At 46.4% G+C, this 22,648-nt stretch overlaps 3 protein-coding genes and 1 pseudogene across 4 annotated transcripts in view; 2 read left to right on the top strand and 2 right to left on the bottom strand.

Annotated features, from left to right (window-relative positions):
* LOC105522455 (60S ribosomal protein L34) overlaps positions 1 to 12,183 on the bottom strand; it is a 14,106-nt gene extending 1,923 nt beyond the window's left edge. Inside the window, exons 1-3 of the mRNA XM_011956982.1 lie at positions 12,173 to 12,183; positions 9,761 to 9,765; positions 8,195 to 8,202 (exon numbers count right to left, since the gene is read on the bottom strand). The gene's annotated coding sequence lies outside the window, so the exon portion shown is untranslated. The remainder of the gene's footprint in view (positions 1 to 8,194; positions 8,203 to 9,760; positions 9,766 to 12,172) is intronic.
* LMTK2 (lemur tyrosine kinase 2) overlaps positions 1 to 12,472 on the bottom strand; it is an 89,439-nt gene extending 76,967 nt beyond the window's left edge. Inside the window, exon 1 of the mRNA XM_011956983.1 lies at positions 12,280 to 12,472. Coding sequence (XP_011812373.1) covers positions 12,280 to 12,295 — 16 coding nt within the window. The 5' untranslated portion in view covers positions 12,296 to 12,472. The remainder of the gene's footprint in view (positions 1 to 12,279) is intronic.
* On the top strand, positions 4,674 to 8,579 carry LOC105522461 (annotated as a pseudogene). The gene has a single exon (XR_001003450.1). The product of XR_001003450.1 is annotated as a heparan-sulfate 6-O-sulfotransferase 1 pseudogene (transcript).
* Positions 6,894 to 8,579, top strand: LOC105522453. Its single transcript, XM_011956981.1, has one exon. It carries the CDS (start codon positions 7,174 to 7,176, stop codon positions 8,116 to 8,118), a length of 945 nt encoding a protein of 314 aa, XP_011812371.1. The 5' UTR covers positions 6,894 to 7,173; the 3' UTR covers positions 8,119 to 8,579.
* Positions 12,473 to 22,648: the final 10,176 nt, after the last annotated feature.

Below are 22,648 nucleotides of genomic sequence, written 5' to 3'. Positions count from 1 at the left end.
CGGGAGGCGGAGCTTGCAGTGAGCCGAGATCGCGCCACTGCACTCCAGCCTGGGCGACAGAGCTAGACTCCGTCTCCAAAAAAAAAAAAAAGAATAATACAGTTAACCAAGGGGTGTCGAGAACCTCCAAGTTCTAAATCAACAAAGTCTAAAACAGAGGAAAGCCCATACATTTAACACAGGAGGTAACTAGGTGATTCCTCTTAAAACCAATCTGGAGGAAGTCAGCTTTCACTGAGAACAAGAATTCCCTAACTACAGACACACTTGTGTCCATCTGGAAAACCTAAACTAAGTGAGGAGCCTGAGCCACTGAGAGCCAATTCTTATGAATGAAGACCAAGAGGGACAATTTTCTTCTTTTCCTCCCTGCAGTGAGCTGTTCACTCATCCAGACAAGTGAAGCCTGTGCTTCCCCACTGGAATTTCTTCTTTTTTTTTTCTATTAAGAGATGGGGGTCTCACTATGTTGTCCAGACTGGTCTTGAACTCCTGGGCTCAAGTGTGCCTCCCACCTCAGCCTCTCAAAGTGCTGGGATTACAGGCATGTGCTGTTGTGCCAGACTGCTGGAATTATTTCTGAAGAACTGTGCTTCACTTCCCTGATTGACAAAATAAAAATTAAATGTGACTCCTGAGGATTATATAGCAAAGCACTTTCACAGACATTGTTTTTTATTGATTTTTTAAAATGCATTTGGATGGTTAAGGGAAAAGAAAAAGAAAAAGAAGACGCAGTTTGTCCACTGCATATCTGAAGTTCAGGTGCATCTCACACCTCAGATTAGTTTAACTGGCAGCATTTCTTCTTTTTAGTGGTACAAAAATAAGGGTGTGACTTATCATCAACCTCATCTGACATTTGATAAAATACAGCATTATTTCACTTGGTCATCGCAACATCTCTGAGGTAATACGACCAGCTCCACGTCGCAGATGAAGAAACTGATGTGTCCACGCACCCAGGTGGAACAGTGGCAGGCCAGGCCGAGTTTAGGTGTGCCGGGTGCAAGCTCCTCTCTTTCCTCGAAACCACACTGCTCCGCCTTGACGTGGTTGACTTTTAACACTTAAAAACAGCCCACTGTCCTTTGAACCCAAGTCTGTCATTAATTAGGGTAGTTTATACTTCTTCAAACTCCGCAAAGCTGATCTGGAGTTACTTTTTCCTCTCTTGCACCCAGAGTTTTTGTTTCTTTCTCTCTTTTTTTTTTTTTAAATCATCACAAACTACCCATTTCTTATAGAACTGGATAAGGACTGTATGAATGCCAGCCCGATTATCTGATGCATGACAGTGTCCTCTGTGAGTCACTAGATAGGCATGAAGAGTATAACCAGGTTAAGAACAATGCACTATGCCAAGCTTTGCCCTAGCTCTCTGCTATCCTTACTTCTGCTAGGGGCTGCAGGGCACCTACTCTCCCTTAGATTTCCTCAGTGTGAACCACACTTATTCAACCTCAGTATCTAACAATCCCATTAAAACTAATGCCTGACAAACTGACTAGGTAGCTTCAAGTAGACATTTTTAGTTACCCCTTTTTAAAACTTTAAAGTATTTTTATTTTGATGAGTCCAAAAGCACTGTGCTTAAAAAAAAAAAAAAAAACTCTAGCAATGAAAAAAAAAAAAACTTCCATAAAATGAGGAAATCAAACATAGGCTGGAAGGTGAGACTGGTTTGCAGAAACCACAGAGAGGAAGTAAATTCTAGATTTGCGGAACCACAAATAAAATCCCCATACCGCCGTGGTCAAACTAGAAACCAGGCTCTGACACAGTTCCTGACTGCAGCTGTTAGAACCTGATGAAGAAAGACAGTTTTCTTTAACATGCAGCCTACAGCATTGAGAAGTGCATAAATGAGCCAGTCACCTACTAAAGAACATCAAACACAGGCGTCACCATACATTTAGGCAGCTTTTCCCATCACAAATAGAGAGCAAGCACCACTTGAGGTCTGGGGGACTACGTATGCTTCACCCAAGACACTGATTAAAAAATACCCAGCATCTCTACAGCACATTCTGTGAGTTTTCATTTAATAGTTTTCAAAGCATTTTAATAGCTATCTAGAACTCGATTTAACAAGCAGAAAACTTGAGAAACTCTAAGAGGTAGGTACAAATTATCTGTTTTAGAGACAGGTAATTTGGAGAACGCAATTTCTCAGTAATGACTCAGGGTAAGCCAGGAATACTACCTATTAATTCAACCATTACAACTCCAGCCTAATTGTCTGATTCATGATCTCTAGAACCTCAGATGAAACTGGACCCATATGTAATTAACTAAAGAGTTGTCTGTGAAGCCATTTTTGGATTCAATTAAAAAAAAAATTAAAGGCCACAGATAAAAAGAAATAATGATCAATGTCTAGATCCATTAGGGATTACAAAATGCTACATATTCTAATGCTGTCATCCCTTGTTCAGTCACTAGTGGATATGCTTTCATAAAGAGAAATTTCCTCACACTTACTATTTGGTTACCCAGTGGTTCAAGTTATAAGGAAAAGGCAGACAAGAGACTTAAATCTTTCTCTTTCTTTGCCAGTTTTTAAAAAATGAGTTGGTGGTTGGGTGCAGTGACTCATGCCTGTAATCCCAGAGCTTTGGGAGGCCGAGGTGGGGGGACCATGAGGTCAGGAGATCGAGACCATGCTGAGCAACATGGTGAAACCCCGTCTCTACTAAAATACAAAAAATCAGCCAGGCGTGGTGGTGCATACTTGTAGTTTCAGCTACTCGGGAGGCTGAGGCAAGGGAATCGCTTGAACCCAGGAGGCAGAGGTTGCAGTGAGCCGAGATTGCACCACTGCACTCCAGCCTGGCGACAGAGCAAGACTCTGTCTCAAAAAAATAAAATAAAATAAAAAAGAGTTGGTTCACTAGCACCCTCTGGCAGCGACCAGTTCGAAGAGCTGCTATCACTGTTTTGTGATATCCTTATGAGCTAATGAATTTAAAGCACCCACAGGCTTCCACCCGTTGTGGTTGTTCTGATTGACATTCCCATTGTCCTGTCTCTGGCAGGCAGGGCCTCTAAAGGGGTTTGCTCCCAAGCCCTCCCACAAGGTCCCAGCAGGCCTGGGTGGAGTTCTTGCTCCCTGGGATGTTCCAGGCATATCTTGTATAGTTTCTGTTTCAGACCTCCTATCAATCATTTCCCCAAATAGCCTTGGTTTCTTTTCAAGTGAACCGCTAATGTAAAGACCCCAGTTTCAGGAAGCAGAGCTGCTTATTCACTGCCAGTGTCACAACTACCTTAGAAAACAATGTATCATGGTTTTGTAACATTGAACTTTGGCACCCCTGTGGTCTAAGGAGTTGCCCTCTTCGGGTAATAGGGATCAGGAAACTATGGCCACTGGGTGAAATCCTGCCCATAGTTTTTATTTTGGTATGGCCTGAAAGCTAAGAATAATTAAGAATTCATGTTTTTAAATCGTATTTTTAATCCAAAATAACATTTTATAACACATGAAATTTCTATCAATAGCTGATAACACAGAAAGACATTATGCATCTCCTGATGGAAAAACACATCACCACCTATTAAACAGTACTGTCCAAAACAAGCAAACAAAAACAATATCAAACCTGAATCTAACCAACCATCTAGATCCAAATGTCAATATGTAGGAAACACTGTGAATAGTGAAACATGTTAAATACCACCGCAAGAATGTAATCGGCAAAATACAGGTTGTGAAAAACACTTGGGGAGAAAAGCCTAGGAAACTGTAAAAAAAGAAAGATGAAGAGAGGGAGAGTGGCGAACATTAAAAGACTAAAAAGACCTACCCACCAATTCCAACATATGGATGTTATTTGAATCGTGATTCAACCTATTTTTAAAATTATGACATTTCAGGCTATTGGAAATCTGAACACTAACTGACCATATTAAGAAAATATAACTCATTTCTCCTTGGAGTGATAATGGTCATGTGCTTGTTTTTAAATGTAGTCCTTACCTTTGGAGATAGTGACCTACTTAATGATGTCTGGAATTTGCTTCCAAACAGCACCAGGGCGTGGAGGAAGTAGACGGGGGCAGCATGAAGGAAGATGCGCCGAAGCTAATTCAGGCTGGGTGGAAGCTGTGTGGGAATTCATTACAGTGCCTATGTCTTGCATGCTTGAAGCTTTCATTTATTAAATGAATTAAAAAGTTTAAATGGAAAAAAAGCAGATATCGTAATTTATAATCCATATTCTTGCTTACTTCTGATATGGGCATTAACGTGCTAGGGCTGTCATAACCAAGTATCACAAACCGGGTGACTCAAATAACCAAAATGTATTCTCTCAGTTTTGGAAGCTCCAAGTCCAAGATCAAGGTGGCAGCAGGAAGGGCTCCTTCTGAGGGCTGTGGTGGCAGAGTTTGTTCTAGGCCTCTCCTTGCTTCTGGTAGCTGGCCGCCTTTTCCCTAAGTCTCTTCCCATTAACTCCTCTCACATGTGTCTGTCTCCAAATTTCCCCGTTACATATAAGGACAGCAGTCACACTGGATGAGGCCCACCCTCATGACCACATTTTCACTTGATCATCCCCATAAAGACCCTCTCTCCAAATAAGGTCACGTTCTGAGGCACTAGGGTTAGGGTTTCCAAGTATGAATTTAGGGGGAACACAATCGAACCCATCTCTAGCATAAATGTTTAAATGAAAACAAGGGCGGAGCGTTCTCGGTGCCGAGTGGGCGGGTGCAGGGGGCAAAGGGCGGGTGCAGGGGGCAAGAGGCGCGCTGTGCAGGCCCGGGGCCGGGGCCCAGCAGGAGCGGAGTCGGCACCGGGGAGCCCGGCCGGGCGGGGAGCAGCCACAGCGCCACGGAGGGTCGGGGCCGTGCCGCTGTGGGTGGCCTTGGCGCCCAGTAGCCAGGCGGGGTCGGAGCACAGGCGGCGGCAGAGGCAGCTGCGCCCGGGCCCAGGCGATGGTGACACATGCCGCGGTGGCACCACCTTCGGACATCACCTCGCGCAGAACGTAGGCCTCGAGGTGCCCTGCGACTACCAGCCCAGCCAGAAGTGCACCTGCTACCGGCCCAGCCGCCATGAGACGTGGCTCTTCTCCTGCTTCTCCACCGGCTAGAGCTGCCGGCCGCACGCCGACTGGACCGAGCTCACCAACTGCGTGCCCGGCGTGCTGGACCGCCGCGCTGCGCACGCCCAGGAAGTTCTACTACATCACCCTACTAGGAGACCCCACGTCCCGCTACCTGAGCGAGTGGCGACATGTGCAGGGGGGTGCCACGTGGAAGACGTCGTTGCACATGTGTGACTCGCGCACGCCCACGCCCGAGGAGCTGCCACCCTACTACGAGGGCATGGACTGGTCGGGCTGCACGCTGCACGAGTTCACGGACTGCCCGCACAACCTGGCCAACAACTGCCAAGTTTGCATGCTGGCCGACCTGAGCCTGGTGAGCTACTACAACCTGTCCTTCATCCCCGAGGGCAAGCGGGCCCAGCTGCTGCTTGAGAGCTTCAAGAAGAACCTGCGGGGCATGGCCTTCTTGGGCCTGACCGAGTTCCAGCGCAAGACACAGTACCTGTTCGATCAGACGTTCAACCTCAAGTTCACCCGGCCCTTCATGCAGTACAACAGCAAGCGGACGGGCGGCGTGGAGATGGACGAGGACACCATCCACCGCATCGAGGAGCTCAACGACCTGGACGTGTAGCTGTATGACTAAGTCAAGGGCCTCTCCCAGCAGCCCTACCAGTACAAGCGGCAGCTGGAGCGCAGGGAGCAGCGCCTAAGGAGCCGCCAGGAGCGCCTGTTGCACCAGGCCAAGCAGGCGCTGCCGCGGGAGGACGCTGACGAGCCGGGCCGCGTGCCCAAAGAGAACTACATGAGCCACATCATTGAGAAGTGGTAGTGGCGGTGGTGGCCACAGGGAGGCCTCTTGGGGAGTGTGAGGGGTAAAACAGGACAGACAACAGGTCCACCCAAGAGTGTCACGGGAAGAGCATCCCAAACCTGCTCCAGAGGTAGCTGCCTCCTGGAAAAAAAAAGAGCAGGGATGCAGTGGGGCTGGGTGGGGATGGGGGCTTGAGGAATCAACAGCTGCAGCTAGTGGGTCAGAGGAAAGCATGCTCGAAGGATGCCACGGGCAGGGCAGGGCACGGCCTCCAGAGCAGGTGTTGTGCCTGCTCTCCTGGTCCCCTTGGATTTATCACGAAAACTGAAGGTTTGCACAAGAGATGAGGACAGTAGAAAGTGGACCTGTCAGGCCAGGAGTGTCTCCCTCACCAACTACTCACACAGCACTTGCTCTTAGCTCCTCTGTCCAGGCTACTACGAGTGAGACCAGCTTCTGGCAACTGTTCCAGCTCCAGGTCATCCCATAGGCCCTCCTCTTCTGGCTGCCCCCAATGCCCCAAGGCCTGGGGAGCCCCCAGCTCACCCATCTGTAGCTCCCTCAAGGTCAGGGACCACCCCATCTGAGGCACAGAAGACTTGAGTCCAGCCCCTAGGAAGCTCACTCCCCTCTCTGGCCCATGGTCCTGCTTCATGCTTTGGGTCAGGAGGCCAAAGCTGATATTCAGGCCCCACCCACTCCCCACAGTCCTCAGACCAAGGAGGGGTTTGGGGAGTAGGCCCAAGCTGCATTGCCGGCCTTCCATGGACCGACTGGGAGCCCAGGAGTGGGGAGGCTTTGGCCAGGGATGCTGCCACTTGTGGCTGAGTCCCTGGCTAGCCTTTGAAGGTGACCACTCAGGCAGACCTGGATCAGACTGGAAGGGCTGGGGACCGAGCACTCCTCTGCCTCTGTTCTCCTTTATGACCCACTGGGATTTGCTAGCAGGCTGCCCCAGCCCCATCACCAAGACACATACTCAAGAGCTCAAATACCACTGCTGCCACCAGAGTGTAGATTAAGTTCATCAGGCTTCCATCGGCTGGAGCGTGGGACCATAGCCCCTGCCCAGGAGACATACCCTCGGACCACAGTGGCTCTGGATGGCCAGGAACAGGGACTCGAGCTTTCAGATTCTCAACTGGCCTGGACAAAACAGCTGTAGGTGGCCTCCCTGACACCAGATACTCAGCCCTCTCCACCCTGGCTCTCCTTGCATTTCCCCATGCTGCCCACCCCCTGGCAAAAGGCTGGCCATGCTCTCTGTTCCCAGCAGCCTTGCAGGTTTTCCCACTGGCTGCAATGGCCCTACTAAAAGCCATGTTGCATATCCGTTGTAAGCACGTGCCCTGTGCCCTGTCCCCATCCCTTATGCCTAGGAGGCCAGGCTGGTGTCTCTACGAGGGCCCCCACAGGCGTCCTGGGTCCCCCAGAGAGCAGACTGGTGTGCTCAGGCTGCAGGCTGACTCAGAGGCAGGGCAGTGGGCTCTCCAGGTCACTTGGCTGGGGTTGGCGGGGGTCCTCTCTCTTGCCCCAGCTTTCACTCAGCCACCGCAGCTGCCCCACCGTGGGGTGGAGACGTGGGTCACCACGGGCTTGGGAGCAAGTGTCTTCTGCAGCACAGGAAGGCGAAGGTGTGGTCAGATGAGGTTGCTACCCCTGGAGGTCTGGCATAAAGGCCCCACCCTCAGGCCTCCTACACTAGCCCCATTTTACTTTGGGGTCCAAGGACAGGGCGGTCAACTGGGCAGGGTGGGCAGCGTGCCAGCGCAGCACAGTGCCACCTCCCTGGTTGGATGCATCACACTAAGGAAGCGAGTGCCAAGGGGATGTAGTGGTGTGGTTCTTTCAAAGGGAGGTCAGGGTCAATGGGAATCTGCTGGGACACTCAACACTAGGGTGGGTGCACTCCTGGGAGGAGGAGGAACATGTTCAGGGGAGTGTGGGGTCTTGCACAAGCCACGTGGTACATCTTGGCCTCCCGGCAGGAGGTGGACACCCAGCCAGAGGCCCTGGCTCAAGGTGGCCTCACGTGGCCATGGGCTTCCTGGGTACACAGGCCCAAGCGCAGGTTGTTTTGTACTTATTGGAGTATGTGTTAACTTATGCCCTGCATCCCAACTCACACGGAAGCATGGGTCTTGTCTCAGTCTCTTTAGCTGCATTTGGAAAGCAGTCTCCTCTAGGGCCAGTGCCAGGCTGAGGTGTCCAGAGGCGGCGGCAGCTGGTAGTGCCCTCAGCCCCTGAGTGTCCAGCCTGGCACTTCCCGTTCAGGCCACCTGCTTTGGGTCAACGGTTCCTTTGCCAGCAGCATCTCCTAAATGGTAAGGACTCTCTCCACCCAGGGCCCTCCCAGGACTGTGAGGACGGAAGCAGGCAGGCAGTGGAGCTAACAGCTTAGTCACCAGGACCCCCAAACCTGCAAATGTCCCCTCCTGGAGGGGGAAGCCAGGAACAACAGAACTGCCTACGAAACAAGGCTGTGAACCTTTTGGGAACTGGAACTGTTTAACTTGAACCCAGGATCGTTTAAAGCTTTATTTATTTATAGCTTCTTCTTTAAAAAAAAAGTGTTAAGAAGAAATTTTTTGGTTATTCACACACAAAAAAAATAAGTTGATGATGGAAAAGCAAGTCATAATCATCTAATTGTTTTTGTCTAGGTCGAGAATGAATGTTAGCCAATGAAATAAACCCTGACAAGGAAAGAAAATATAAATAATAATAATAAATAAATAAATAAAAACAAGGGAAAACAAAAAAGAGCTAGAGACCAGTAGGTGCATAGCAGCTACTTGCAGAGATGGAAATGGAGTGGCTGGGGGACAAAGTGTGCTACATCCTTTCCTATTTGTTGAATTTTGTACCCCTGGCTTCTCGCCATTTTTAACCTAACGGCAAAACTCCTTAACAAGGCTTCAGCATCCATCGTTGCCTGGCTACTCCTGACCTCCCAGCCCCAACTCCATCACTCCTTCCCCAGCTCTCTACTATGACCTACGATGACCCTCTCTCCATCCTTCCAGATGATCTTCTGCCACTTCGTTCTCATACATTCCCCTACCCAGAGATGCTACCATGACACGCACCCCTACCCCCATTCATCCATGCCCATCAGAGCTCAACTCGGAAACCATCCTTGAGGCCCATGGTTGCAGTCCCTGCCTGTGCACTACCAATTACCCTGCATCTGGAATCTGTCACTCCATGTTGTAAATGCCCATATGCCTTCCCCACCAGGCTGCAAACTGAATGGGGTCATGGGCCAGGCTTATATAATCCACCAATGACTCCCCAGAGCCTGGCCCAGCGCCTAGGATTCAGGTAGAAGTCAGGGGTAAGAAAAAGAGAAAAAAGTGAGAGACAGCGATGAAGGGGCATAAGCAAGCGAGTGAAAATAAGCAAGCAAGGGAACAAAACAGGAAAAAAAAAACAACAGAAAGAAACCATAACCAACCCACTGGATCACAGAATAAACTTACAAGCTAGGTACAGTGGCTCACACCTATAATCCCAGTGCTTTGGGAGGCTGAGGTAGGAGGATCACTTGAGCCCAGGAGTTCAAGACCAGCCTGGGCAACATAGTGAGAGGTCATCTCTACAAAAAGTGTGAAAAATTAGCCAGGCGTGCTGGCACACGCCTGTAGTCCCAGCTACTTAGGAGGCTGAGGTGGGCGGCTCACCTGAGCCCAGGAGGTCAAGGCTGAAGTAAGCTACGATCACACCACTGCACTCCAGCCTGGACAACAAAGTGAGACTCTATCTCCAAACAAAACAAAACAAAACAAAACTGAATAAACTTATGGGCCAGGTATGGTGGCTCATGCCTATAATCCCAGTGCTTGAGCTCAGGAGTTCAAAATCAGCCTGGGTCTCTACAAAAAAATACAAAAACTTAACTGGGCGTGGTGGCATGAGTCTGTAGTCCCAGCTACTCAAAAGCTGAGGTGGGAGGATGGCTTGAGCCTGGGATGTTAAGGCTGCAGTGGTCATGATCGTGCCACTGCACTACAGCCTGGGTGACAGCCTGGGTGACACAGTGAGACTGTCTCAAAAATAATAATAATAATAATAATAAACTTACATTTTCAGGGTCAAACAAATAAGATAATTAAGAGAAGCATTCTTCATTAATTTTACACTCTTACTCGGGAATATTTTCCCACTGTTAACAAACACTGTATTGGGGTAGCACGACGCTTATTTCCCAGGTCTCCAAGAACTCACACAAACATGTACTCATTTTGCTTAAGCTGCATAACTAAGGTGTTTTATTAAGAAATACATTATCTCAAAAAGTGGATTTCCCTCCATTTATGGTCTCCCTCAAAAACAGGCGTTTACCCACACGCACCACGTTCTCGCACAGCCTTGTCTCACTGGAGGCCTTCAGAGCATTCTACTCAGTGCAGGCAAAGCAAGAATCCAAAGGCACCCTCTTCCCCAGGGAGCCCTTGGAGCACAGGACTGAGAAGAAAGCCCCCCACACAGGCAGAGCCACAGCCCTTGGACCTCTAGGCCAATATGTGTTTAGGAACAAAACAGGAATCTTAATTGGTGCCATCTAAGATGTGATTTAAATTTGCTTTAGTCTGAACACTGTGTGTATTAGTTTGCTAGGGCTGCTAAAACAAAATACTACACACTGGGGGCTTCAACAGCAGAACCTGACTTTCTCACAGTCCTAGAGGACTAGGTGTCGGCAGGGCTGGTTTCTCCTGAGGCCTCTCTCCTTGGCCTGTGGACAGTGACCTTCTTCCTGCATTCTCAAAGGGGCTTTCTTCCATGTATATCCCTGGTGTCTCTGTGTGTGTCTAAATTTCCCCATTCTAGAAGGACACCAGTGAGAATGGACTACAGCCCACCCTCAGGACTCACCTGTTTAAAAGCCCTATCTCCAAATACAGTTATAGTTTGAGGCACCTGGAGGGGTACAACTCAGCCCCTAGCACTGTGTCAGTTTACTAATCTTTTCACCTTTTTAATTATTTATTTACTTACTCACTTATTTATTTATTTAGAGATGGAGTCTTGCTCTGTCTCCCAGGCTGGAGTGCAGTGACATGATCTCAGCTCACTGCAACCTCCACCTCCCAGGTTCAAGCAATTTTTCTGCCTCAGCATCCTGAGTAGCTGGTATTACAGGCACCTGCCACCGCACCCAACTAATTTTTGTATTTTTTAGTCGAGACTGGGTTTTGCCATGTTAGCCAGGCTGATCTCAAACTCCTCACCTCAGGTGATCCACCCACCTTGGCCTCCCAAAGTGCTGGGATTACAGGCATGAGCCACCATGCCCAGCCTTAATTTCTTATTTTTAAGTGTACAAATAGGTGTATATATGGCATATGTGTGATGCTCTGATACAGGCATATGAAGTATAATACTACATCAGGGTATTTGGGGTGTCCGTCACCTCAGGCATGCATCATTTCTTTGTGTTAGGAACACTCCAATTCCACTCCTTTAGTTATTTTAACATATACAATGAATTGGTCAATGTATTAATTGAAGAAAGCCAATCCCACTGGCAGGGGTCCATCCTTGACAGCACAGGCACGGGCATGAGGGCATCCTGCCTTCTAACTGGAACAGCAAGTGTAAAGCAAGGGCCAGGTCCTTACATACCTTGCCTGTTTTCTGTTTTGCCCACACCCTCTCACCTCAGGAAATTTGCATAGGAGAATTCTGTGCCTACTTGAAAATGGACAATGGTGGCTACTTAGACAAAGGATTAGACGAAGAAAACTCATAGAACCAAGGGAAGCTAAGGGCCAGCAACCTTCCAAATGGTCCCAACATACAGCCCATCTCTAAAACACATCATGTGGGCCTTTTTCTCTTAGTACGTTAGGACCGCTAAGCCTGTCTTCCTCTTCTAACACCCTGACAAGCAGCATTGCGGCCCAGAGACTTAGTAAAATGAATCATCATCACACTACTTGGGGAAAAAAAACTGAACAATTATTGCAGATCACACATTTTTATTTAACGCCTCAAACTTACAAACCCATCTATCATCAAGGTTTCCTGTACACAGAATTTTAAGTCACAAAATGTTTTCCTTGCCATAATATAACAATATATCTATTTATAAGAACATTAAATAACCTAGAATCTCCCTCAGGTATTCTAATACTGGAAAGGAAAAGGGAAATGAAGCATGGCAGTAAATATACTCAGCCACACACAACAGTAAAGAGTGCACTGATGATCCCGTTCATGAAGCAGAGATTCCACAAAGACCCTAAGCCAGAATCTCAACAGCCTAGAAAAACAGATCACTCTGTGTGCTAATCACAGACAGGGAAATGTTCCTCTGTTCAAAAGTGATTTTCAAGGTCAGCCAGCCCAACTGCTCCCTCACACTTGCAGAAAGGTTATATAATTTGAGTGCTAATTAAATACCTGTGAATGAGATCATTTTATACGAAGCTGCTGGTTTCTCTCAGACTATTCCACTAAAATTTGTTACCAAAGAACCATTTCATTCCCATTTTAAAACACTAACTAAGATGGAGACTACTACAGAAAAGCTCATCTAAGGCAGTACGGTGTGGCCAAAAGAATGTCAGGCTTGAATGACTTCTGCCAGACCACTGGGCCCCCACACCCCAAGAAATGAAGGGCTGGATATTCCGGGAACTGGAACCTTGGTTAAGATGCTGGCATAGCTGAGCTATGGCGTCATCCACGGCGCTTCCATGTCTTTAACAGCTTTGAATGGTGGTTCCACACTCCAGGAAGCTGATGCAGGAACAGGAAGCATCTAGTCCCAGAAGGAGAGACTCAGAGCCAGATTCCCAGGGCTCCCCCTCACAACCATCCCTGCAGTGGACCACCAACGTCTAGGGGAAGGATATTCTGTTTTGCCACACAATTTCCCATGTACGTCTGCAGAGATGTGCAGGCAAGTCAATGGCAGTACTGGATTTACAACACTTAGCCAATCCAACTTCTGCACAATACAGCCAAAAGGATGGAAGAGGTGCCCTAAATGTCTGCTCCTTACTTCCCATGTAGGGTAGACCCTATCCAACTTCTGCACAATACAGCCAAAAGGATGGAAGAGGTGCCCTAAATGTCTGCTCCTTACTTCCCATGTAGGGTAGACCCTATCCAACTTCTGCACAATACAGCCAAAAGGATGGAAGAGGTGCCCTAAATGTCTGCTCCTTACTTCCCATGTAGGGTAGACCCTAAATAGCCTAGAAAAACATGTCTACTTTTTCTTTCAAATCTCTTACAATCCCTCGATGGAGTCTATGTTCTCAGAGCCCTTCTGGCTTCCTAAAGCCTAACTTAAGTTCTTGCAAATATAACTGAAATGCAATCTTAGGCAATGTGTCCTTCCAAGCTCTCTCTTCAGAGAGGAAGTACTTAGTGGTACTATTGCAGTAGGACTGGCGGTGAGAGATGGCTGGGCCTGGGTATGAGGAGAGAGAATTCACTATACTCTTCTGTCTACTTCTGCATATGTTCAAAGTTCTCTACAATGAAGTTTTAATTTTTAAGTACTAGCTTCGAAACTAAGCCAGAAACTGGTTACAACAGTGACCTTGACAAGGTTCCACAGCACACAAAGGCAAGATCATCTAGGGTTTCTTATTTCATAATGCTTCAACTGATGTCTTTATGTTATCCAGAAAAATAAGCCCAAAGACAATTCAGTATCTAATTAGGTGCTTCCAAATACTCAGGCATCCAGCCCAAGATTAAAGACCTCCAGACAGTTAAGAGGGTTATGGGACAGGGGTGTCACCTACTGAAATGGCTGCACAGTCATCCTACTGTGAAGCTCACCAGTCAGAAAGCCCCATCAACACATTCATTCATTCAACAAACATTTACTAAGCATCTTATTAAGACAGGTGCCACTATAGGTTCTGAGAATAGAGAACAAAGGACTGGGGAGATTGTTATTTTATATGGAATGACCAGGGAACACATTTCTGATACTAACTCATACAAGAAATGACAGTGATTTGGTCCCAGGAGGGTTATAAAAATAGTCAATATTTACATGTTGCTTACAATGTTCCAGGCAGTATTCTAAACTCTTCCAATTCCATAACAACTCTTTGAGGTAGGCAGTGTCATTAGCCCCATTCTATGTTATTTTTTACTTTTTTTTGAGACGGAGTCTTGCTCTGTCGCCCGGGCTGGAGTGCAGTGGCCAGATCTCAGCTGACTGCAAGCTCCACCTCCCGGGTTCACACCATTCTCCTGCCTCAGCCTCCGGAGTAGCTGGGACTACAGGCACCCGCCACATCGCCCGGCTAGTTCTTTGTATTTTTAGTAGAGACGAGGTTTCACCGAGTTAGCCAGGATGGTCTCGATCTCCTGACCTCGTGATCCGCCCGTTTCGGCCTCCCAAAGTGCTGGGATTACAGGCTTGAGCCACCGCGCTCGGCCTATTTTCTACTTTTTTTAGAGACAGAGTCTTGCTCTGTCACCCAGGCTGGAGTCAGTGGTATGATCAAAGGTCACTACAGCTTTGAACTCCTGGGCTCAAGCCATCCTCCCACCTCAGCCTCCTGAGCAGCTGGGACTACAGGTGTGCATCACCATGCCCAGATAATTTTTTAATTTTTTGTAAAGACAGGGTCTCACTATATTGCCCAGGTCTCCACCTCTTGGCCTCAAGTGATCCTCCCACCTTGGGCTCCCAAAGTGCCGAGATGACAGGCATGGGCCACCGCCCTTGGCTAATTTTTAAAAATTTTTTGCAGAGATGGAGTCTCACTATGTTGCCCAGGCTTGTCTTGAACTCCTGGCCTCAAGTGATTCTCCCCACCTTGGCCTCCCAAAGTGCTGGGATACAGTCATGAGCCACCGTGCCTGATGAGCCCCATTTTAAAACGAAGAAACAGAGCACTGAAGAGGCAAAGTAACTTCTCCAAGGCAGACAATACATGGTGAGGCTCAGAGTGCAAGCTCTTCCCACTCCATGGCAGCGTAGGGGACGAAAGCAGGCGAAGAAGCCAGGACTTGCTGGCAGATGCGAGGTGAAGCTGGAGGGAAAAGGGGCATGGAGCACACCTCCAATCCATTTATTAACTCCCTGCTCTGAAACAGGAACAGACTTTCAAGTATGACCTGACATTTGAAAACCCTCTTAAGTAAAAGACAGTGCCCAACCCAAACAGATACAAAGGAACCTGAGGGAAACAGACAATGCAGGGGCTAAAAAATAATAAAAAAATAACAACTATAATATTCTCAGAAATAACAAGAGACAGTATACTCATGAGAAGAAAGAGGCTATTTAAAAAGTGGGGAGATGAGGCCTCCTGGAAATCAAATGAAATTGAAAAAACTACTTGCACATAGCAGTAGAACACAGACAAAAAGATCAACAGAAGTAAAGCAGAAGCTCATTCCAAAACATCCAACAATCTGCTGATAGAAGCTTTAGATAAAAAGAACAAAGAGAAGGAAGAGAAGATCATTCTTCCCAAAAAGTATGTGCATATTTACACATACACATACATGTGTATGTGTGTGTGTGTATACATACATATATATGAAAATTTTCCAGAACTAAAGCACACAACTTTCAAGATTCAAAGGGCCCACTGTGCATCCATGTTGATGAACGAAATGGATGAAAAGAGACTCATGCCAAGGCACAGCTTTACAACTGGTCAGAATCTAGACACAGAGGAAGTCTTAAAAGCTTCAGACCTCCCAAGAGGCTGGACAGCGGCCGCAGAGACACCACTGCAAGACTGGCATGGGACACAAGGGTTCCAAGACACAACAGCCAAACACATGGAGAGGAGATTTAAGCTCCTGACGAGGCACATGGGATGGATTAATGATGTGTTCATAAAAAACTAACAAAAGTAAAAGAACTGTAATCATCACAAACACTATAGGGTCAGTCATAAATAATGTTTGCAGCCATAAAAATATAATGAATGGTGATTTAATCGAAAAGTTTAAGTGTGTTGAGAAGGGTGAATGCACATGTGTGTGTGAATATATAAATCCTTGCCGTGCATAGTAGAAACTCAGTATCTGATTAAACCAACAAACAGTGCTAAAAGCACATTAGCCCACGATGTGGCTAAAAGAGCTGCAGGGCGTTGCCACTGGGAGCCAGCAGCAGGGATAGGGAGGAATGGGACAGGACAGGGATTCACTATTTTTATGATAAACCCTGAAAAACTATTTAATTTTTTTAAACTATTTACATGCATCATTTGACAAATATAATTTATAAAATAGATCAAGGGGGAAGGAAAAAAAAAGAGAACCAAGGAGATAAGAAACAACATTTAAGGGAGGGGACAAAGAAACACAGCCGATAGCAAACAGGAAAGAGGATGTTTCGGAGGCCACAGGCAGGCACATTACCATGGAAGGCAGAGGAGAAAAGCATGTTTAAAAGTGTTATGGAGGCCAGGCACAGTGGCTCAGCCTGTAATCCCAGCACTTTGGAAGGCGAAGTGGGAGGATCACTTGAGGTCAGCAGTTCAAGACTAGCCTGAGCAACATAGCCAGACCCCATCGCTACAAAAAAATAAAAAATAAATTAGCCAGGCATGGTGGCATACACCTGTAGTCCTAACTACTAGGGAGGCTGAGGCAGGAGAACTGCCTGAGCCCAGGAGGTTGAGGCTGCAGGGAGCCATGACTGCACCACAACACTCCGGCCTACGGGACAGAGTGAGATCCAGTTACACACACACACACACACACACACACACACACACACACGTAAAGATATTCACTGAAATGTTATTTATTATATAAGCTGAGAGCAAGGGTCGAGGAGCAGGAGGCAAAGAGGATGTAAGTGAGGGATGCTGCAGCTGCTAGAAAAGGGTGGGATGAGAGGCATGGGTCACAAAGCTTGTTTTAAAGAGCTGAAAGAAAGCGGAGGAGAAAAATGACATTTGTTGAATGTTCCACACGCTTTTTAAAATACCTGCCCGTGACTCTTGAAAGGATATACAAAATATCCGCCAATGAGCATTATTCTTGGGATCTACAGCAGTCGGCGGATTCCTAAAACCGTCCAGGGTTGGAGGAGGGTGAGAACTGGGAAAATGCCTATGGGGTACTATGCTGATTGCCTGGGTGACAAAATTATCTGTACACCAAACCCCCACGACATGCAATTTACCCATGTGACAAACCTGCACATGTACCCCCCGAAACTAAAACAAAAGTTGGAAAGAAAAAAAAGGAGTCCAGACCTCCACAAAAGCACATAAATCAATGGTGGTGTTTAAAGTATCTTCTATGTTTACAAATGAATGCTTATAAGTTTACATTTCCTAAAAATCAGAAACATTTTTATCACCTTTAATCAAATGGTATAATGTCATCTCATAGGTGGAAACTAAATGGTTGTTCTTACAATTTTTTTTTTTCTTCCCGAGACAGGGTCTCAACAGAGTTTGTCCGGCTCTGCCGCCCAGGATGGAGTGCAGTGGTGCGATCACAGCTCACTGCAGCCTCGATCTCCCCGTCTCAAGCAATCCTCCCACCTCAGCCTCTTGAGTAGCTGTAACCACAGGTGCACACCACTGTGCACAGATAACTAATGTTTTAAAAATTTTTTGTAGCGTTGAGTTCTTACCATGTTGCCCGGGCTGGTCTCAAACTCCTGGCTTCAAACAATCCAGCCATCTCAGCCTCCCAAAGTGCTGGGATTACAGCCCTGAGCCACCATGCTGGCACAAATTTAAAAACAGTATGGAGGTGATTTTTTTCAGCCTAATTATGGAAGCTAGCACTTTGGTTTCCTAATTTTCATTTCTTTTTGAGATGGAGTCTGGCTCTGTTGCCAGGCTGGAATGCAGTGGCACAATCTCGGCTTACTGCAACCTCTACCTCCCGAGTTCAAGCGATTCCCCTGCCTCAGCCTCCCAAGTAGCTAGGACTAAAGGTATGCACCACCATGCCCGGCATTTTTTTTTTTTTTTTTTTTTGTATTTTAGTAGAAACAAGGTTTCACCATGTTGGCCAGGATGGTCTGGATCTCCTAACCTCATGATCCACCCACCTTGGCCTCCCAAGTGCTTGGATTACAGGCGTGAGCCACCATGCCCAGTTTGGTTTCCTAATTTTCAATATGGAATTTTCTTTAGTACTTCAAGAGTCAATCTTATGATATGTAGTTTACATTTCACCCCAGTACTTTCAGAGAATAAACAGAAATCAATATCCAGAGAAGGGGCTGGAGTTAGTCTCCGTGCACCTGTGCATCGCACTACAGAGGTTCTTTAAAGCACGATGTGGTTGACTGGGGTGAACGGGTGGCCTGGACCTTAGAATCCTCAATCTTGAATCAGATCTGCCCCTAACTGGCAGTGAGGGACTGACTTTGCTGATCAACTTCTCTGGGCCTCAGTTCCTTCATCTGTAAAACCGGCATCTCAACTCTAAAATTCTACAGACAAGGATTTATGGTCCCCACATTTTACCGAGTGCCTATACAGTTAATATTAGTGATAAGATCTTTATTAAAGTTGATTTTCTTTTCAACACAGAAAACTAAGTTAGGTGACAGATTCCTGGACTGTACTGCTGTGGCAGGCCTCTGGGACTGTGTTCCCAGGGGGTTATTTTGGTAAGTTGGTTATTTTTCAGTGCCTTACCAGCAATCAGTGTCCGGGTGTTGCATTTTAATCACAGTCTGAGGTAAGAGTCAAGTGGGGCTCTGCTCGGTAACCGACAGGCTGGATCCAGGGAAGCAACCGCTGCTGCCTAGATAGGGAACCCTTCTACAGGGGCAAACTGCCAGGTAGGAACGGGGACGGGATATTCTTTCCTCTTGAAAGGGGCACAGGTTTAATTTACTGAGGGTTCTGAGAAGAATCCGCAATGATAAAAATACTCAAAACTTAAATTTAGTGGCTAATCTGAGAGGCCACCAATAGATCACAACACTTTAGTTTTGCAGTAAAAAGCTGAAACTACAAAATTTTATAATTACTAGTTGGTTAAAACAGATATTTTAACGTGCCAAATGATTGCAAACTTTTCCTCCTCTATCTTCTAAGTCCAAGAAGTCTTGGAAATTTACTTCCTATAATTAAAGATTGAAATTATACCATGTCAAACTCAAGTCCCTTCTTCAGTCTAGCAAAACCGGGGAAAACGAAGTTTGGGGATGGACTGTGAATACGAGCCTGAAGGGGGAAAAAAAGACATGAGCCTTTTAAAATTATAGTAGTTTCACTTTTAAATAGGAGCAGCTCCTCTCTCAAAAATCGCTATCATAGATGTTTGCAACTAAATTCTTTTCTCCCACCCAAGGCATACATGTTGCCAAAAAATAGTCTGTACCAGTACAAGAGCCTATGGTGTTCTTCATCCAATCCGACTGATGATTATACAATCATTATAATGTACCAGCTTCAGAGACAGTTTACTTTTTTTAGCTCATCAGAAGAAAATTTTGTACAGATCAATCATCCACAGCAAATATATCAAAATATAACAACAAACAACTTTTAAAAAAAAGTACCTATCAAAAAATATGAAATAGGCTAAAAATCCTAGGCAATACCTAAATAAGTTAGCTTAGAAAAATAAACTTTTTGGCCGGGCGCGGTGGCTCAAGCCTGTAATCCCAGCACTTTGGGAGGCCGAGACGGGAAGATCACGAGGTCAGGAGATCGAGAACATCCTGGCCTACACGGTGAAACCCCGTCTCTACTAAAAAATACAAAAAGCTAGCCGGGCGAGGTGGCGGGCGCCTGTAGTCCCAGCTACTCAGGAGGCTGAGGCAGGAGAATGGCGTGAACCTGGGAGGCGGAGCTTGCAGTGAGCTGAGATCCGGCCACTGCACTCCAGTCCGGGCGACAGAGCAAGACTCCGTCTCAAAAAAAAAAAAAAAAGAAAAAAGAAAAATAAACTTTTTAAAAGCAAGATGCTAACAACATATTATCCTAGCAAAACAAAACACTCTGCAAGTTATTGTATAGATCATGAATCAGGGGTTCTCATGTTACAGCGCACACATTTATCACCCGGGGAATTAAGAATGGCACGGTTTTATACCTGCTCTCGAAATTTCCCTGCAAGTCACTTGCCACCCTGACTCTAGCTGCAGTGAGCTGAGGCCTGGTGGTCCTAGACTGGCACCAAGATTCTCAGCTCATAGTGCCAGCATCTGACTGTCGGACGACCTGCTGTTTTTCCTGATATTTATATAGGATATTCATAAAATGTAAAGAGGCCATTATTCATACAGACATCTAGAGAAGGAGGTGAAGTTTAAAAAAAAAAAAAAACAACGAAAAAAACTTATTTTGAGCTTTCACTGTGTTCTGCCCTGGAGTGCTTGAATTCCTTTGTGGTGATAGCATATGTACCCACAGGAAGACTCTTCAGAACGGTATTTACACGCGGTGCTCAGGATGAGTGAGCTCTTCAGATTTCAGGTATTGGCATTCATTTTAAAATCTCAAGTTTTTAATTAAATGTAATGTTTTCCTTCTTTCCTTGATTCTCACTAGTTACACAAGTCAACAGAATTCCAGTAAATAACTGATAATATTTTCATGCAGTATAAGATAAAATATGTGTGTTGTGGCAGTGAGGGGACGAGGGGAGAAATAATCAGAAAACTATTATAAATGCAGAGTTCCAGCCCAGCCTTCAGCATTTTGATTCAGTTAGTTTGGGACCCAGAAATCTCTATTTCTATTTCTTTTGAGACAGAGTCTCGCTGTGTCGCCCAGGCTGGAGTGCAGTGGTGCGATCTCCGCTCACTGCAAGCTCCGCCTCCAGGGTTCATGCCATCCTCCTGCCTCAGCCTCTGAGTAGCTGGGACTACAGGCGCCCGCCACCATGCCTGGCTAATTTTTTGTACTTTTACTAGAGACGGCCTTTCACCGTGTTAGCCAGGATGGTCTGGATCTCCTGACCTCGTGATCCACCTGCCTCGGCCTCCCAAAGTGCTGGGATTACAGGTGTGAGCCACTGCATCCGGCCTCTATTTCTTTTTTTTTTTTTTGTGAGATGGAGTCTCGCTCTCTCACTCAGGCTGGAGTGCAGTGGCATGATCTTGGCTCACTGCAACCTCCGCCTCCCAGGTTCAAGTGATTGTCTTGCCTCAGCCTTCCAAGTAGCTGGGACTGGGACTACAGGTGCCCGCCACCAGACCAGGCTAATTTTTTGTATTTTTAGTAGAGATGGGGTTTCACCATGTTAGCCAGGATGGTCTCCATCTCCTGACCTCGTGATCCACCCGCCTCGGCCTCCCAATTACAGGCGTGAGCCACCGCGCCCAGCCGAAATCTGCATTTCTACAAATACCTAGGTGATCTTCATGCACGCCATCCTGTTTTACAAAAACACCCTTGCTTCTTCCTGAAGCATTTTCAGCTGCACTGATCCGTCGCTGAGATTTACATCAAAACAAGTGCCAGGGCAGAGGGAAGGGTAAAGGTGAAACAAGACGAACCATGAATGAAACTTCTGTGGATGCTGGGTGACGGAACATGAGGGTCCACTATACTACTTCACTCTACTTTTCTGTATGTTTGAAATTTTCCATAATAAAAAGAATTTAAAAAAAGCAAAGCAAAGCTCAGTAAACAGATCAAAGTAAGTTGATAGCCCCATGCTCTTCAAGAGACTTGCCCAGTAGAAATTTCATCTGAACTTTTACCAATTCAAGGAGTTGCCTACAATCCCTTTCAGCAATTCCAACACTGAAAGACCCCCCAAATAATCCTCTCTAACTAAATTCTTAAGCCAAAGAAGTTTTGTTCATGTTCTTAGAGATTAAGCTGCTCTTGGGGGAAGTAAACCAAATCTATTTTTCATGTATCTATTACTCTCAAAAGAAAAATAAGATTCTGCCAATATCATTATAATGCAGTTAGTACCACAAACATGGTATTTAGAATGTTTATGGTAGTATTTAATAGTTTAAGTGACAGAGAGAAAACATGGACAGAGTTCTTTCAGCTCATCTGTCTCTAAGAGGCCCCAAAGCTGCAGCTGCTTTCTCCTCCCCTCCCCACAACCCCAAAGATTAGGTACAGGAAGCAGAGGATCAAAAATCTATTAAAAATGTCCAGAAGCCCAGAAGCAATGAACAAACCCCACACCCAGATCTTTTTGTTTTTTTTTTTTTTTTGAGACAGAGTGCAGTGGTCCGATCTCAGCTCACTGCAACTTCCATCTCCTAGGTTCAAGTGATTCTCCTGTCTCAACCTCCCGAGTAGCTGCGATTACAGGCACACACCACCACACCTGGCTAATTTTTGTATTGTTAGTAGAGACGAGGTGTCACCATGTTGGCCAGGCTGGTCTCGATCTCCTGACCTCAAGTGATCTGCCCACCTCGGCCTCCCAAAGTGCTGGGATTACAGGCATGAGCCACCGCACCTGGTCCAGATCTTGGTTTCTCATATCACTCTCCAATCAGAGGAACCAGAGCTCCTTGAAGGAAAGGCTGATTCTAGGGCTGGGGCAGAGAATATACAAGATGAAACTGTAGCTTCTTGAAATGCCAGAAAATAAGGAAATGCTTAAAAAAAAAATGGGGATATGCCAGCGGGGTACTCAGGAGCTAACGGAAAGAGCTCCCGATGGCCAAAGCTGGTACAACGTTAAAGAACAAATAAACAACACCGTGGAATCAACCCGAAGTATAAAATAAATATCCATGCATCCACACTGACATAAGTAAATGCTCGAATAAAGAAATAAACAGGGCCGGGCGCGGTGGCTCAAGCCTGTAATCCCAGCACTTTGGGAGGCCGAGACGGGCGGATCACGAGGTCAGGAGATCGAGACCATC

The sequence above is a fragment of the Colobus angolensis genome, unplaced genomic scaffold (assembly GCF_000951035.1).
Source record: "Colobus angolensis palliatus isolate OR3802 unplaced genomic scaffold, Cang.pa_1.0 Scaffold43, whole genome shotgun sequence".
Lineage (NCBI taxonomy): Eukaryota > Metazoa > Chordata > Mammalia > Primates > Cercopithecidae > Colobus > Colobus angolensis.
Note: the sequence above shows the minus strand (reverse complement) of the source record. Positions and strands in the feature narration are given on the sequence as shown.